The sequence below is a fragment of the Camelus ferus genome, chromosome 27 (genome assembly GCF_009834535.1).
Source record: "Camelus ferus isolate YT-003-E chromosome 27, BCGSAC_Cfer_1.0, whole genome shotgun sequence".
Classification (NCBI taxonomy): domain Eukaryota; kingdom Metazoa; phylum Chordata; class Mammalia; order Artiodactyla; family Camelidae; genus Camelus; species Camelus ferus.
Window position 1 is genome coordinate 6,703,161 of NC_045722.1, and position 17,926 is coordinate 6,721,086.

The following is a 17,926-nucleotide window of genomic DNA, read 5'->3' on the forward strand; positions in this document are numbered from 1 at the left end:
AGAAAGAAGAGAAAGAAAGAAAGAAAGAAAGAAAGAAAGAAAGAAAATCATTTCCACTAAGGTATATATCTAGCAAAATTTAAACTTACCTTTGTAATGCCAAGAACAACATCTATGGATGTAACAAAAGGGTTTGATGAGCCAGTTAATTCACATCCAACCACCTCTGGTAAAGTAAGAGAAACTGGCAGACCAAGCATAACTGCTTCTGTTTCGATGCCTCCAACCCCTAATGTAATAAAGACAGGCATAAGCAAAGTACATTTAAAGATAATTTATCTTTGTAACATCTAAATCTCTAAGTGTTTGAAGAGCTTATCTTACACAGTACCTTATACAGAATTGCTACAATGCTATTACTGTAGACATGGAACTCAAGTCTTCTCAAAAGAATGGCTCCACTCACATGGTTGGGGAAAAACCTGATTTTTACCTTTATATTAAATTCAGAAAACATTTACTATGCTCAAGATACAGATATGAGTAGAACCCAGTCCGTGTCAACCTCAGGAAGCTCATTCTAATGATAAAGACAAAAAAACCAACAATTTTAACACCTTGTAAAAGAGTAAATGCATTCTTCCAGAGGGAATAGCCCATGCAAAGCCATGAGGTGTAAGGGTACAGCCCACACAGGTAGACAAAGGGCTAGTCTCTAAGACGTGTTTGAGTAAGTGGCCAAAGAGGCACCAGATGGTAAAGGGCCTTATATAAAACATGTAGAAAGGTGGATTTATAAAGGCCAGAAGTCACTGAAGGACAAGGGAGCAACCAGATCCAGATCACCTTCACAGACATCATCACCATCATTAATCCCTCCACAAATGGTACTGCTGTGCTGAGCACTGTCCACACTTCTTTTCATAAATTCTCTCTTATACCACACTGTCCAAAAACACTTGAATTAAGATTTATTTTTGTGGCTGCTATTATAGATGAAAATATGGCCTCAAAGAGGCTATAAAGATCTTGCTACTTACATTCTTTTATAATATTCCTGACATCCTCTCCCAAAAAGAAGTAAATATATTTAGTCATTTACTTACCCCATCCCAGAATCCCCACACCATTCACCATGGTTATATGAGAATCTGTGCCAACGACACTGTCTGGGAAGAGGAAGTCCTTTTCTTCAAAAACCACTCTTGACAAATACTCTAAGTTTACTTGATGAGCCATTCCAGTTCCAGGAGGGATTACAGCCACATTCTTAAAAACTCTTGAACTCCACTGTAGTTTGTTTAAATTTAAGAAATCGAAGTGTTAGCCTATTACATGAATTTGTACTCACAATCCACATATAAATATGGCACTAAAAAAATTTTACCAATGTTCAGTATTGTCAAAGTGGACAGTACATACTGAAAAACAAATATGCAGATACTAAATCTAAATCTATTCATTTTTAAATTATTAAAATAAAATTAAGTCAAAGAAGAATGTTCCAACAGTCTAGATAAACAGTAGTTTTCAACTTTGTTCCAAGGATTCTCAGGGATGGGAAAAGGGGAAGGACCAAGTATAAGATCCTCCAAGAACACCTGAATTAGAGCCACTGTTTTCGTCCTGTTTTACAGTAAGTTTCTGACTAGGATTTTATTTGAAGGAAAGAAAAGTAAAAAATGGTTCTACTGCTATAGTGTTTAAAAACTTGTAAATATACAAAAATCATACCTTCCAATTATTTTATAAAAAAAAACCTCCCCCAAATCATTTATACCTTGAAAAATTGAAGCCTCTCTCGATTTCTGCCAAATTCTACTTCTTGATTTTTTAATACTGTTTCAGGTCTAAAAAGAAGAAGAGCTGGTATTAAATGCAAGTATTACAGAAAGACTTGCCTTATTTCTAAGTCTTTGTTCTTACACACTTACAAACCTATTTTAAAAATTCTTGGAATAGCAATTTACTAGACTTCTCAGAATCAGTTATTTGCTTTTCAACAAGGAAGCTCTACTTTAAGTAACACTCAAAAGCTATTGCAAGGACATTTTAATGAAGCCACATCCGCACCAGTGTCCCAAACTGTACTGTGAGATTTGGCTAAAATATTAAAAGTAGTATGCTAAGCTTTGTAGGGTTTTCCATTGCAAGGAAAAGGAGAGTAGCAGCTTAATGAACAACAAGCATGTACATTTCTCCCCACTTGGCTCTTGGGCCAGTTAAACTAGGAGATTTTAGTTGTTTCTTGTTGATGATCACTATGTAACAACGACAAACAACAACTCAACATAGTTTTACAGGTTAAAAAGAGCTTTTGGCAAAAATCTTGTATTCATCTCATCCAAAATGGAAGGTTCTATTTTAATGTACAAGTAGTAATTTACTTTATATGGATTATAAATATATTTTACATTAATTATTTAAACTAAGAGATAAAATCAATTGATTGCCAAGCAGTAAACATAGTGTCATTTTTAGCAATCTTATTTTTATCTAATGGATATTTTTTTAAAAATTATTTCTAATAGCTTTAAGTTGTTTATTTCACCTGCCAGCTGGTGATTTAAGTGTTGACTAGAATATCAATATTACTTAAATTATACATGTCCTCCAGGGTCCAGATAATTATAGTTGTTTAATTGTCAACTTTTTTTTAAAACAAAGATTACCTTAATAATTCATTGCTGAGTGATCTCTTGAAGCCATAGCACATCTTAATGAGATTTTTCTCAGGACCTCAGGGAACATAGCTTTCTAGAGCCACTCCAATTATTTTACCTTGTCATAGCACACACGGCTACAAAGTGCCATACAATGTTTATTAGCTCATAACCTGACTTCAAATTAGACAGGGATTTCAAGTGCCAAATGCATGCTCTCAACTCTACCCCTCAATCTCGTTTGAGTCTATAATTAATACTTTACTGACACAATAAAGCACATGAAAGAATTACTTTTTTCATGTAGCCAAGGACCATAATATATCTCATCTTAATACTATGTAATTTAGAGTCAAAATTGAGGGGAAATGTTATACCAGATTGGATTTTTAGAAATAAAAATATACTATCCTAGCGCTTCACACTCAGCCAGTTATAAGACAGCCAGCCAACTGGGGTGGGGGGTATAGCTCAGTGGTAGAGCGCATGATCAGCATGCATGAGATCCTGGGTTCAATCTCCAGTACCTCCACTAACAAAAAATAAATAAAAATTAAAAAAAAATTTTTAAATTAAAAAAAATCATAGCCAAGAAAATTAATGATTTTTGAATCAATAAACCTTCCATTTTAGGAAGTTACTTTCTGCATGAGAAAAGATGTTACTCTCAAAAGTCAACATGCCCCTAATAATCAGGACAACTTGGCAGGAGCAATAAGGAGTGCTTACAAAAAACTGTTGTAATTTGATGGCAATGGACCCATAGATTATATTGAATTCTTAGAAAGGAAGAACAACCAAGGGCATTATAACCTGAGGTTTCATAGAAATACTGAGCCCAAAATTTGGAACTACCGAGAACTTCAAAGATCCAGTTTAGGGACATATGAATTAATGTAATATTTTGCACTTATGATGAAGTATGTGTCGATATTATTCTTAGCTTCTAAATCTTAAATGTGTTAAATTTTTTTAAATGGAAAAAGTGTAAGTCATTTTTTACTAAAGTTTTGAAAAGTCTGACAGTCTAATAACAATGGGATAATAAACAAAACTCTCAAAATAACAAAGACTTTGGAAACTTCATAGCATATAAAAATTCATGTCATAGAACTTTTTTTCTTATTCTGAAAAATTACCTATTAGGAAATTTAACAAACTCTTAAGAATAGGATTCTTTTCTTGGCAGATTTACGACTTTCCATGGTACTAGACAGGAAATCACTTATCTAAAAGGGCTCATTAAGTCTGTAACATATGATAACGATAATATTCTTAACACAGCAGTCTTACTGCATTAAGAAAAAAATAAATCTCCTAACAGAAAAATAAAGCTAAAAACATAAGTAAGGATTTCACAAAAAAATGAACAAATGAATAATAGCATGTGAAAGGTACAAATTCACTAAAATAAAAAACGTACAGTTTAAATATTTTTTTGTCTACATTAGTTACAAAAATTAAATATTATTTATAGAAAATTCTGAAGACAAGTTTTCTTCTAAAGGAACAGAAGGAGATAATGGTACTTAGAGACCAGCATTTTAAGTAACTTTGCTTCTTTCAGTACAACAGGAAATACATAGAAGTAAATACTGAAGCACAGTAAGTATAAAGGCAATGTAACAGCAATCAGGAGGGGAAGATAAAACGTGAATTCCTTAACTGAAAAATAACCCAGCACTAATAAATACTTAAAAAAACATCTCATACTCAGGCACTGGTTGCAAATGAAAAGGACATAGAATGGGTGTATTTTCAATCTGTGAAGAAAATTTTCCTGAGTTTCGGCCTAGTTCTCCAGAATCACACGACCCTCGGCAGGTAGTCTGGCCTCTGCAGAGAAGCTTCTTAGGCTGCACTCTAAGTGGAGAGAGCTTTCCTGCTTTCTGTAGGTCACCACCTCCAGGATTTGGAGCGTTCTGTATTGCACTATCATTCCAAAAGAGAAACAAAATAAAACCATTTAAAAGTGACAGAAATTTCCCTCTCCAAAAAGTACACACTAGCAATGGTGCCTAGATCTAAGTAACTGAATGTTTTTCAAAGGTTGACATATCATTTAATTCAGGTTTCAAAAGCAAATCTCAGGTTACCACAAAAAAAAAAAAAAAAAAAAAAAAGAGAGAGAGAGAAAGGTGGGGGCACGTGATTTAAGTTTACGGAGATAAAAACATAAGTCTAAGTGCCCAATAAAATCATTTTCATACACTTCTATGACAATTTAGATAACTTTTGGCAAGTACCAAAATAGATTTTTTTTTTTTTTAATCTAACAACTTAAAAGAAGCTAAGAGCCATAGTTTACTCTAGAGGGCAAAAACTCTCATGGGTTTTAAGAAATTGTAGTCTTATTCCATTATTCCAGAGAATGTAAAAGAAAGCTGATGCATGAAAACAGAATCATGTCCTCTCCAGTTTGACTTGGGTCAAAGGAGCCTTTTAAATACACGAAATTTATTTCAGTGGAAGGAAAACAGAGCTGTAGTAAGCTCAGTTTTCAAACACCAACTTAATGTAATGGCTCAGATCTTTAGATTTTCTCTGGAAGGGAAGTTTAAAAAACAAAAAGGAAATTAAACCTTAATTCAGATATTCACTCCAAAAACAGCAGCAGAAATACACAAATGTGAAAATAACTTTAAATTTAGACTAAGCAAAAAAAAAAAAAAATCACCAATACATAAACTTTTTACCAGTTTTTCTTTTTGTATATTAGTCAATACTAAATGTAGCAAACTTTACTTTGGCACAAATGATCTCTGTTCCCTTTCTTCTATATCACACACTCCCCATGGATTGTCAGTTGACTTGCATGGCTGTCTTTATAAATCTCTGTATTACAGTACCATTTGTTGAAGTCAATTTGTAATGAATGGTCAACCGTGAGATCTGTTGGACAGGCAGGATGGACTTTCTTAGGATCACCTCCAAGAGTTTTCACTGCCTCCCTCATAGCAGCAAAATCCACCATTGCCGGTATTCCACTGGAAAATAAAGAATGATCAACTTACAGTTCTAATTGTTCTTTTATATATGCTCAAATGACTAATATATATTTATTCATTTTTATTTTTTTAAAGTATCCTTTTTTATTTTGCATTCATGTTTGATAATGTACTGTTTATCCAGTTATATGTATCCTGGTTTAATGAGAATATTAAACATCACCTGGGAACTTGAGTGCTCAAAGGTAGTTGTGCCAAAAATAATACAAGAGATGATTTTTAGAGGCTAAAGAGAACTTCAAGAACTGCCTATGGAATTCTCTTGCCTTAAATTTTAAGATATACACCCCCCCCCCTTTTCTCCACCTCTAGCCTCTTGACTCCCAGTACCTACTTGTCTCCAGTTATCCACTAAATATATGAATATAGATTTATCTACATATATATCTCCAGCCAACTATATAACAAGCATTTACCAAATGCTTTCAACATGCTAGACACCAATGGCATAAGGCCCAATAAGAGAGTAAATACTCTCAAGGAATTTGTAGGGAAGATAAAGTAGTGATTACAAAACAGTATCGTTAAGTACTACAGAAGCAGCATATACAGGGCGCACAGAGCAACAGCACACAAACCAGATTTCAGTGGGTGGGTGAAGGGGATGTTCTTACTTGTCCAGCTAACTCCTATGTCTCCTTCAAAACTCAGCTAAAGGTTAACTCCTCCAATAAATAACCCCTGGACATCCAGATCAGATAGTCTTTTAGGCTATGTAAAGGCTTCGGATTTTATTCTAAGTGTTATGGAAACCAACTGGAGAATGGCGGAATGAGGTGACCTTGATGAACATTTTTTAACCAAGTCACTTCATCTACTATAAAAAGATAAGACTCTACACTGCAAGTGTGGAAGCAGGGTCACCAGTTAAGGGACTGTCATAGCTACAGTCCAGGTAAGTGACAATGAGGCTAGAATCAGGGTGACAGCAGTGGAGACATTAATAAATATCCGGATTCAGGGTATGTGTATTTCAAAGGCAGAACTGATAGATCTGCTGACAGACTGGATTATATATGAAGGAAAGAGAGCAATCCAGATTAACAGCTAAATTTTTACCTCAAACAAATGGGAGACTGTAGTGCCATTTACTACAAAAAAAAAAAAATTGGAAAGGAATAGGTGAGATGGAGTGGGCAATGAACTTTAGGATATGTTAAGTCTGAGAAGCCTATTAGGTAGGTGGAGATGACAAGTAGGCAGTTAACAAAAGTAGTTTTTAAATAAATGGTACAAAAACAAAAAAATGGCCTAATTTTTAACAAATTGCTTCAGTTTTTTAAAAGGCAATTTTTAAAATTTATAAACTGTTCTTCAAAATTAAAAAACAAGAGCAACAATCATCAGGGAGTCTGACTTCTGAAAAGGAAACATTCTGAAAATTCATCCATGAAAACTAAACCTCTCACTCACGTAAAATCTTGAAGAAGAACACGGGCAGGGAAAAAGGGCACTTCAACATTGCTTTGTTTGGTTTTCCAGTCTAAAATGTTCATAACATCTTCCTTTTTCATTAAAAAGCCATCACAATTTCGCACAGCAGCTTCCAACAGGACCCGTATTGAGTAAGGCAGAACATCTGATTCAAGAGAAAATATTACTATTAATAAGGAATAGTCATAACTGTATATTGTAAAGATTACAACAGCAAAATGTTAAAGACACAGATGCACTGTTTTCTCAATTAAAAAAAAAATTTAGTCGATAACCAACAAGGATTTGCTGCATAGCACAGGGATTTATAATCAATATCTTCTAATAACCTATAATGGAATATAATCTGAAAAACTATATATAACTGAATCACTTTGCTGTATACTTGAATTTAACACAATATGTAAATCAACTATACTTCAATATAAAAAATTTTTTTTAGTCTAGTAAACAGGGAGTGAAACACTATTCATGTTAACATCAGGCTTTCTATAAATTTGACTTTCCTACATGTAAGCCTAGGCCCTGAAAAAGCAAAGATAAAACCTTCACACAAGAGCTGCAATGATTTGGGAATATGATACTGACAAATACATAACATTCAGGAAAGACACAGAAAAATGGAAAAGCACAGAAAATCAGAATTAAATACAATAATTAAAATACCCCTCTTATGGCAAAAAAAAAAATGGTTAAACAGGCAAAGTCTGTAATGTATTTAAAGATTTACATCAAAAATGGTTAGTTTAAAAATAAGTCAGGGTGCTTAGGTGAGTAAAATTCATGTCATGAAAACTGTCATTCACTCTATTATTTTAAGGATACTATAGAGAAACAGATGTCAATATTTAAAATTTTTCAATTATATTAAATTCTCACACTGAATTTTGCCACATAAAAGTATTTCCTTAGGACTTAAAGGGAAGATGGAATCAGTATGAAATTAGTTGAATAAATCACAGCAACCCACATAAGAGATCACTATGCAGCTGTTTAAAGGAATGATGATCTCTACATGTTGATAAGAAATGATCTTCAGACTGTATCTTTAAGAGAAAAAGCAGTGCAAAATGTTTACAGTATATACCTTTTCAGTAAGGGAGGGAAAAAAAAACTATAAGAATCACATATTATTATATATTAAACATAAAATTTAAACTATATAATTTAAAATGTTAAATATATAATTTTAAGTATTAAATATTAAATATATATTAACAAATACTTTTCCCCCAGAAAGAACGATGAAAGGACAAACTAAAAAACTTAGTTTATATTTCACACAGTATTTTGGCTGTATCTTCCCAGCAGGAAATATACTAAGAGCAAAAGATCCACAAAGAAAACAAACCACATTCAGTCATTAGTATTGACATTATAATTTTGAAATTGTCATATATATAATGAGAAACAAAAAGCTACTTTTGTTACTATGGGTGGGAAACCAAGATTTAAGAGTACTGATGTACAAGTATAAAATGAGAGTAGCTAAGTTTAAAAAAATACATCTCAATTGGTATCATGAAATAATTAAACAGACCTAATTACCTCTCCCCAATAAAAAAAACAAAATAAAACTCTCTAACAATTGGTATCATGAATATAAACTCATGATTTTTCTCTTTCTAAAACATATGTATGTATTTCTTACATCCATTCAGTGAAAATGCCTAAAATGATGACAATCCAATAGTAATGAACCCCTAGCAATCCAGTTTGCTGTTTCTAAATGCTATTTCCCATTTCTAAAAAAACAAGAGTTCCTTAGAAAAATGGTTGGTCCCATGTTTGGGAAAGGAGATGGACAAAATGAACCTGAAACATCTTGTGTCAGAAACCAAAGAAGTGATCAAAGACTAATGGGGACACTTTGAGCATGGATCAATTTGAGCATCAAAGTGAATAACGACTGTAATTCACTGAAATATATCAAATATATAAATAACCCTTAGTTCATAACAACTCCTTTACTAGAGAAACTCATTACTCTGAAAACTGACAAATAAAGAGGAGAAAATCAATCATTAATCCTGTCTTTCCTGATTTCAAGTAACTAAATAATTAAGAAAGTTCCTTGTAACAGAAGAATTATAGTTAATAAATGTAGAAAGGCAATGATATAAATAGAAAAATCACCATTGTGCAGCATTTAATGAAATAATGGATCTATACAATGATCCTAAGTGGATACCAAAATCATTAAGTGATACGTGAACGGGGAACTTAAAATGGACGGATCAAGATGAGAACAACCATACCCAACTCAGCTATGTCCCACACTAGTGGGGACATTATGGTTATCTGCCTGCTGATGAAACAGGAAATATAACCACCAACTATGAAATGTTCTTTGCAAAAATACATACATAAATAAACCCAAATCTAATCAAACGTCTAGCTCTAACTTCCACTTAACAGGAAATAAGGGGGACAGTACAATAGTAAAACGAAACCATGAAGAAGCAATCAGTCAAATCCAGAATGTGGTACAATCTGCAGAACAAAGAACCTGGTTTCTTCAACATAAAAATGGCATGGAAAAAGGAAAAAGGATGGATATCATAGAGTAAAAGAGATTTAAGAGACATAAAGACCAAATGCTATGCATGGATCCTATCTGGATACTATGTAAACAAATCAACTGTAGAAATATATTTTTGAGACAACCAGAGAAATCTGAATACGGACTGGGTTTTAGGTCATATTAAGGAATTACTGTCAATTTTGTTAAGATATAAGAAAGGCACTGAGATTATGATGGTTGTTTTTAAAAAAGTTCTTTCATGCATCAGAGATACATACTGGAGTACACTTACAGATTTTCTAAATGGTGGAATATCTGAAACAAAAGATGAGCAAAATGTTGATAACTGGCTGAGAAATATGTGGTGGGTTATATACTATTCTCTCCCTACTTTCATACTTAAAAATTTTAACACACAAATTAAAAGATTAATGGAATTGTGAGTAAAAAGGATAAAGGACTACACAATCAGAAATACTAGATTCAAAGCCCATATTTGCTATTTACAATAGGTATAACTTTTGAAAAGTGACTCAAGTTGATGCCTTTCTTGTGTAAAATCAGGATGCCAGGTACCTAACAGACATGTGAAGAATATCTTACCTCATCATCTATCTAGTACATGTAAAACCCTCAAATACCGTAACAAATAGTAGGTATTCCACAAATATTAGTTTCCATCCTTACCTCAAGCAGAAACATAATGAAGCCCCCAAAACCAAGAGGAATTACAGGTGGGAAATTTTTTTAATAGGACATTTGGAAATAATGAGAAGTAAAATATTATCACAAAAGCAAATACAAAAAAATAACATATAAGATCCCTCATATGTGGAATCTAAAAAAAAAAAAAGAACATAAATACAAAACAGACTCAAAAAAAAAAAAAAAAAGCAAATACAAAATTAACTTTGTGTTTGGTTGACAGGTAATGGACTGAGTGGAACAGAAAAAGCTGAAACTAAATGCCTACACAGGGGAAAGGCAATCAGAAACAAAGACCAGGCAACAGGACAGCCTGGGGTTTCTTACGAGGAGTGTGAGAAACTAGACTGCAATGCAACAATGCCGTCAAAATTCAAATTGAAAATAATTCCCAACCTAGAAATTTGTACACAGGTAAACCATCAATCAGGCAAGGGCTCAAAAATTTACTTCCCAGGCACCCTTTCTCAGGAAGCTACTGGTAGATGTTCTATAAAACAAGGAAACAAATGGAAAACAAAAAATGAAATCTAGGTAATAGTTTCTAACACAGGAAAGAGCAAAGACTCTTCCAGGGCAATACTGTGTAAGCCACAGTGCAATCAGCCTCAAATGGAGCAGAAGATGAAGTCCAGATGAGACACTGCCAAGAGAAGGGGAAAAAATGAATTCATAGATTACCTGATTATACCAGGAGTTTAGTTCTTTTGGAGAGTTTGAAGATGAATTATTGATAAGGACATAGAAAACAAAGCAAACAAAAAAAGATAATCATTAATGCCAGAAAAAAAAAGTTGTAAGAGAAATGAGATACAATCATTATTTACTACGTGGATCGGCTGAGAATGTTTACAGTCATGATAATAAACACTGCATATTGATTTAACCAAAAATTATAACTATACTAGGAAGAGATACATGGTATGTATGTAGGAGAGAAAAGTGCCAAATTCTCATTTTCCATAGTAAAAAGCTAGTAACATCTAAAACTGAAAAACCAAGAAACAGCTGTATTCTAAGCAAGGCTATTTAATAAGATGGAGGAAACTACCAGAAGAAATAGCCAAGACTTAAAAACAGCATTCTCTGCAGAGTAGAAATCCAGTGCAGGACCACTCTTTAGGTTATAATTTCAGTGGTTTTGCCAGTTTTTAACTCTATCATTTGAAAATTAACATTAAATTAAAAAGCAATTATCAAATAAGAGTGCTCTAAGGAAATAAATCAAACGTTAACTGGACATTTGGTCATTAAGAAGCACTAACCTGCAGATCTGTCTAATTTCATAATAACTACGAGAGGCCTACTGCAAGGGAAGATGTAAATACCCCTTCCGCCAAACAAAAGCGACTGACTTCTTATTTCTCTCTGTAGTAGCCAGCCTCCAAGATGATACTAATAACCTTCACCTCCTGGTATTCATGCTCTCATGCAACCTATGCTAAGATCACTTGTTAGTGTGACCGAGAGTGTAGCAGAGATGACAGTGTGTGACTTCTAAGATTTTATAAAAGTATTCCAGCATCAGCCTTCCTCTCTTAGACTGCTCACTGGGAGAAGCCAGCAGCCTGTTATGAGGACAAGCAGCACTGACTGAGGCCTCTGTGCTCCAACTATACCATCTTCAAAGTTCTCTACTTCTCCGAACCTCTCTGATCCCCATTCTCACACCTGTTCTTCAACACCATGAGGACCTGACTTTCTCCTCTACCGATCAGCACCACTTGTCCGTACTTTTTTTTTTTTTACTTAAGCAGTTTAGGTTCTATGTGGTTAAATCTCTCATTTCCCCTAATCCTACAATTTTTGCCCCTTTGTTCTTTTATCCTACCTGTCCATCAAAACACCAACCTGTTTTGTTCTTTCAGTTGGTGAACCCCACACCACTTCACTTATGAAGAACTGTTCTTTCTTTTTAAAAAATAACTTCGTTGTGGCATGTATACTTTCGAAGCATACAATTCTATGAATTTTTAGTAACTTTACCAAGTTGTACAATCAGCACCATAAGTCAGTTTTAGAACATTCATCATTTCATTAGATCCCTCATTCCCATTTACTGTTAATCCTTGTCCTCTCTTCACCCACCCCCAGAAACTACTATCTACTGTCTCTATAATTTAGTCTTTTCTGGATATTTCATACAAATGGAATCATACAATAAAGTCTCCTGTGTCTGGCTTCTTTCACTGAGCATGCTTTTGAGGTCTACTCATGTTGCAGCATGTATCTATAGCTAAATTTCTTTTTATTGCTGAGGAGTATTCCACTGTATGGATATACCAAATTCTATCCATTCACCCACCGAAGGACATTTAGGTTGCTTCCAATTTTCAGCTATTACGAATAATGCTGCTAAGATCATTCATTTGCAAATCTTTGTGTGGATAATGTTTCTATTTCTCTCGGGTAGATTCCTAAGAATGGAATTGCTGGGTCATATAGTAATGTCTAATGTTTTAAGAAACTGTCAAACTGTTTTCCAAAGTGGCTGCACCACTTTGCATTCCCACCACCAGTGTGTGAGTGTCCCACTTCCTCCGTATCCTCCCTGACATTTGTTACTGTCTGTCTTTTACACAATACCCATTCTAGTGGTTGTGAAATAGTTCACTGAGGTTTTAATGATGGTGACATGCAAAGGAGGAGAAAGGAAAACAAAAACAAAAACAAAAACAAACCCTAAAATGTCAATCAGAGAAACTGGTACCAATATAAATACATGATTACAACCTCAGTCGGATCCTCTGTATCTACCCAGAAATCTTGCCTTGTTTCTTCTTCAATCTGCTTGTTTTCCCACACTACACAACTAATTCATAACTTCACCTACTCGGCCTTAAAATCTAATCTTTCTCTATTTGCCCCACTTTCTACCTCCTAGGTAAATAAAAACTAAGTTTATTCTACCTTGACTTCCTTCTACTTTACTTGCAAGCCTAGCTGACTCTGAATTTATCCTTTCCCCAGTTAAGAAGGCAGCTCTGGATCTCCTCCTACTAAATGCCAACTTTCTTATGGGTGCTCTGCATCCAATTCCCAGTAATACATTTTAAGACTCATGAGTCATCAATTATTGTCTTTTTCCTTTATCTGCAATCTACCCTTCAACTGGATTCTTCCCATCAGCATTTAAAGTCTCTAGCCCCAATTGTACACACACATGCACACGCACACACATAGCTTCCAAGTATTGCTTTCTCCAAACTCTCAACCAAGTTTTTTTGAAAGAGTAACCTCTATTCTCAATGTTCACTTTTCTACACATTCCATTCTACACTTCTATTCACTCTTCAGCCCAGACCAATCTGATTTCTTAAAATACCCACAAAACGGCTCTAACCAGAGTTTCAATATCCTCTTAACAACACTCAATGGGAGCTAACAATTCGTCCTTCTTGAAACACTCTTTCCACTGGCTTTCACAACACCATCCTCCAGGTCTCCTAGCTCACATTTCTGCGTTACTTTCAAGCAGAAGCAATGACTGCTTCTGTTCCAGACTATCTTTAAAAAGATATTAATATACTCCAAGTGAATAGCCTTGGAAGATAAAAAACAGTGTCTCTTTCAGGAGCAAAGGGCAGACATGCTTACTGTTTCTTATAAAAAAATTTGGGTTCCCTAAGTCAGAGTTCCTTTTCTATAACACAATCACTGTGTGCACATGTGTTACCTGGCCCACTTCAACAAATGCTGGTACACTAAGCATATTGCATTGCTATGGGTAATAAACTGTCCACAGTCTCTGATTCAAGAGTTTTGTGTCTTCTGCCAGCATCTGTGAAACTGTCAGTTTAACTTGCAAGGAGAATAAAATTCCAGCTCCTTTACAGTTCTTAACACTTTCTGACAGCCCTGTCTTGGTTTCCTGCTGATCTCTACTCCTCTACCTGATCCTTAAATGTGCAAGCTCCTCAGAGTTCATATTTAGGCTCACTTCTTTTCTCACTCCATACTGTCTCCTTCCAGGAATTTCAACTGATTCTATGGCTTGTACAAACTATCTACACACCAATAATTCCAAAATATTTTTCCGCAGTCCAGGTCTGTCTTCTGAGCTTCAGAACCATGCAGCTAATTGCTTCACAAACACCTTTACTTGAATACTGATTATGTTCCCAAACCGACCACAGTGATTTCCCTCTGTCCCTGTCCTGTATCACTACCTCCTCTTGTGTTCCCTAGCTTAGTAAATAGCACCATTACCCATCCAGATGCTTTTGCCAAAGCATCTCGACACCATATTTGACACCCCTCTCATACAGCTTTTGCATTTGTCTACTTCTACCACCACCACCACTATACCCAGTCCAAGCCACCACTGTCATCTCTCACAGATTCTCTAGTTCATCTTTCTGTCTCCACACTTCCCTCATACCAGTGGTTTTCAAAGTGTGTGGGGAAGTTCTTTCAGGGAATCTGTAAGGTCAACTAAGACATTATTTGCTTTTTCCACCATTTTGACATATGCACTGAGGGTTCAAAAGCAATGGCAGATAAAACTGCTGGTGCCTTAGCAGGATTCAAGGCAACGGCACCAAATTGTACTTGTACTCACTGTATCGTTCATTTTCACACAAAATGCCAGTTTCACTTAAGAATGCCCATGATGAAGTAGAAAATGTATTAATTTTATTAAATCTCAACCAGTGAGGTCAAGTCTTAATATTCTGTGTGACAAAAAAGTGAAGTGTATACAGCATTTCTGCTCAAAACCATTTTCACTTGAAAGAACTGACAAACTATGGTTATTCAAACGTGGGTATCTAGCAGACATCTCAGAAATGAATGAAGTAGGCCTGTTTGTTCACTGTCTAGTCCTACCACTGTCTGCTCGTGGCGTTCACTGATGGTCTTTGAGAAATAAAGGTTCACTGAGTTATGCAGATCTTCCAAAGGTGGACATGTTTTATTACACAATATATAAAACATACAGAGGTGTACATTTGTTAGTATCACCACAGTCCTCTCCACGTGGGAACCAGAGCCCCCATATAGCTGTGCTCTGAAGGATACCTCCTGCCTGTAACCAGTACCCAGGCCGAGACACTCCCAACAGAAGACCCTCTGCCCTGCCAGTGCCTGGACTTCCTCTGCAAGCTGACTGGAGGGTCACACAGTGAGCTGCTGCTGCTTCTGCAAGCTCCCACACGGCCCGTGCACTCTGAAGGCTCTTGCCCCTGCCAGCATCTGTCCTTCCAATACTCACCCACACTACATTGCTGGTTGCCTATTCCCCTGCATGTACTCCAGAGGATGGCCTACTGCCTGTCCAGCAACCCCAGACCAGCTCCAGCTTGGCCAAACCAGCAAACTTCTCTGCTATCTAGTGAGCTGAACCATACCTTCTCCAATGAGATCTGAACTCCTTCCAATCTGTCCTTCCTTAGGTATTCTCTGTCAGCCCTACAGTACCATATAGTTTCCTCACATCTTACAACAACTCTTGTGTCATAGTTAATAATTATTTATATTAAACTTCCCCTGTTCTATGCCCTGAAGGACCGAGATTACTACAACATACTAAAGCACTGTACTTACATATTTTCCATTACTAAACTGTGTGCTTTCTTTAGCACAAAGATGCTCTCTTAGCCGTCTTTCACTCATCAGAAACATGTGAGTACTCAACGTTAGCTGAGTGAATTAAAACAGTGTTGTTGAGAGATGCAAGCACCAAGTAGAAAACTGGACAGGATTAATACTGCCTCTTCTAACCAGGAACTTCCAGAACCCTATGAATCCCCAAAACTAATCCTCGAAAGGACAGGGAATCAAAAAGACATGCAGGGAACTAGGTAGGACAAGCCTGTAACTTAAACTGAAAAAGTATAATTTGTGTTATCACACTTCTGAAATGAGCTGGTAACAATAGATATCCTTCTGATCAATTATTTAGTGGAAGATCCAAGAGGTGGTTTGCACTTTAAAAAAAGATGCTGAGGTCTGCTGTTTTAAATGGGAGGCAATGGATGAAAGGCACAGCCAGGTTCCCGGGGCTGCAGGCCTTACCACTCAAGGCTCAGTGGCTGCTCCTAAAATTAGGCAGTATAACGCGCCTCTCAGTGCAGAGGGCACACACTGTTGGCCTGTAGATGTGCTTTGTTTGTTATGCAGAGAGTTTGAACATTTTAAAGTTTAACTGACAACATTGAAAGACCAGAGATTTTTTTTCCATGAAAATCCAAATTTCTAGCTTCTTAAGATGAACATGAGAAAATTTTACAACACCAACTTCACATTCCTGCTAGAACGGAGTAGCACCTACCCCTTTACATAGGGCATTTCTCTCCTGGCTGCCACAGTTCCAGCCAGGGCCACTTCACTTGTTTATGTTGCCTCCATGGTCCTTGTAAGCATGAGTATGCAACCTCTGTGTAGCAGTTTTATAAGCACCGGCTTAGGAATCACAGATTTTTATTCAAGTTTCTCCTCTATCACCTATTAAACAGCGGTACTTAGTAGCAGGACCTTGGTCAAGCGGATAATAACAGAACTTACCTTACAGAATGAATATAGCAAATAATCAATAAACACTAGCGCTTTAATACTGCCATTATTAAGCTGGGAAACAGAAAGGTATTGGGGGGGGGGAGTGTTGGTCTGAAATCAGAAGATATGAGTCTAAGACCAAATCTCCTCACTTAGAAGATATGTGACCTTAGGCAAATTACTCGGATTTTTGCCTCATTTGCCTCATCTGCATAAATCTATTTTTCCCTGCCTAACACAAAGCAATGCAGTGAAGACAAACAGATAATGTGAAAGGGTTTTGTTACTTCTCAAAAGTGGCAATTTCAGGTTTAAACAAGAGATGAAGAAATCACCCATAGGAGATATCAATACTAACAACCAGCTTTAAATAAACTAAATATGACAGAGAAACACACCAGACTGAAGGAAGGGGGAAACACTCAAACATCCTAGGACTGCCTAAAGCCCCAAGGAAGGTATCTTTGGAGTCCAGACTAAGAGCAAGGGGACTGATAAGAACCTGCTAGAGTAGCTACAGGTAAACCTAAAACCCTGTCCAAGGCCAGGAGCCTGGAGAAAAAATTAAGAAAGTGTTCTAGAAGGCCCTGTAACCCCTGATCTGGCAACAGGATTAACTCATACCCACATCTTATTAGAGTCAAGGTATTGTTTCTGTCTCTAACTAGTACAAGGCTGGATGGGACTGATATCCAAAAAAAAACTCTGACTTTAAAAAAAAATATACTGCTATGGAGAGTCTAAGAAGGCAGAAAAAGAGTGAATAGATTCCTGTTTCCTTAAGATTTTTCTCCCCCACTAACTCACAAAGGTGGAGAAAAACTAGAAAAATAGTATCTATTATTGATAAAGCTGAAGAAACACTCTTCTCATTTGCTCCTGGCAGGCATGTAATCTGGCACTACTTGCTAACGTAACAGACACACTTCATGGTGCCTGTCCAAACCGCTACCCATGGAATGGACAGTGCTCAGTGTCCCATTACCTCCCTGGCTACAGCACTGAAGCAAGGGCCAGTCCCCTGGCAGGTCAATGACCAACAGGCTGGTGAGAAAAAATACACATTGACAATTAGATTCCGCTCTCAGGAATTTGCAATGAGGACACAGACTAAACCAGAAAGTTGTTAAGAGCTAAGCTAGAGCCAGAGGCTGCCA

At 36.0% G+C, this 17,926-nt stretch overlaps 1 protein-coding gene across 2 annotated transcripts in view; it reads right to left on the reverse strand.

The window, feature by feature from the left end:
• The window catches only part of IREB2 (iron responsive element binding protein 2), a 46,285-nt gene that overhangs the window by 22,220 nt on the left and 6,139 nt on the right, over window positions 1-17,926 (reverse strand). For both annotated transcript variants that reach the window (XM_032469218.1, XM_032469219.1), the window contains exons 3-8: window positions 7,025-7,190; window positions 5,453-5,590; window positions 4,317-4,535; window positions 1,721-1,790; window positions 1,047-1,230; window positions 90-229 (exon numbers count right to left, since the gene is read on the reverse strand). In XM_032469218.1, coding sequence (XP_032325109.1) covers window positions 90-229; window positions 1,047-1,230; window positions 1,721-1,790; window positions 4,317-4,535; window positions 5,453-5,590; window positions 7,025-7,190 — 917 coding nt within the window. The remainder of the gene's footprint in view (window positions 1-89; window positions 230-1,046; window positions 1,231-1,720; window positions 1,791-4,316; window positions 4,536-5,452; window positions 5,591-7,024; window positions 7,191-17,926) is intronic.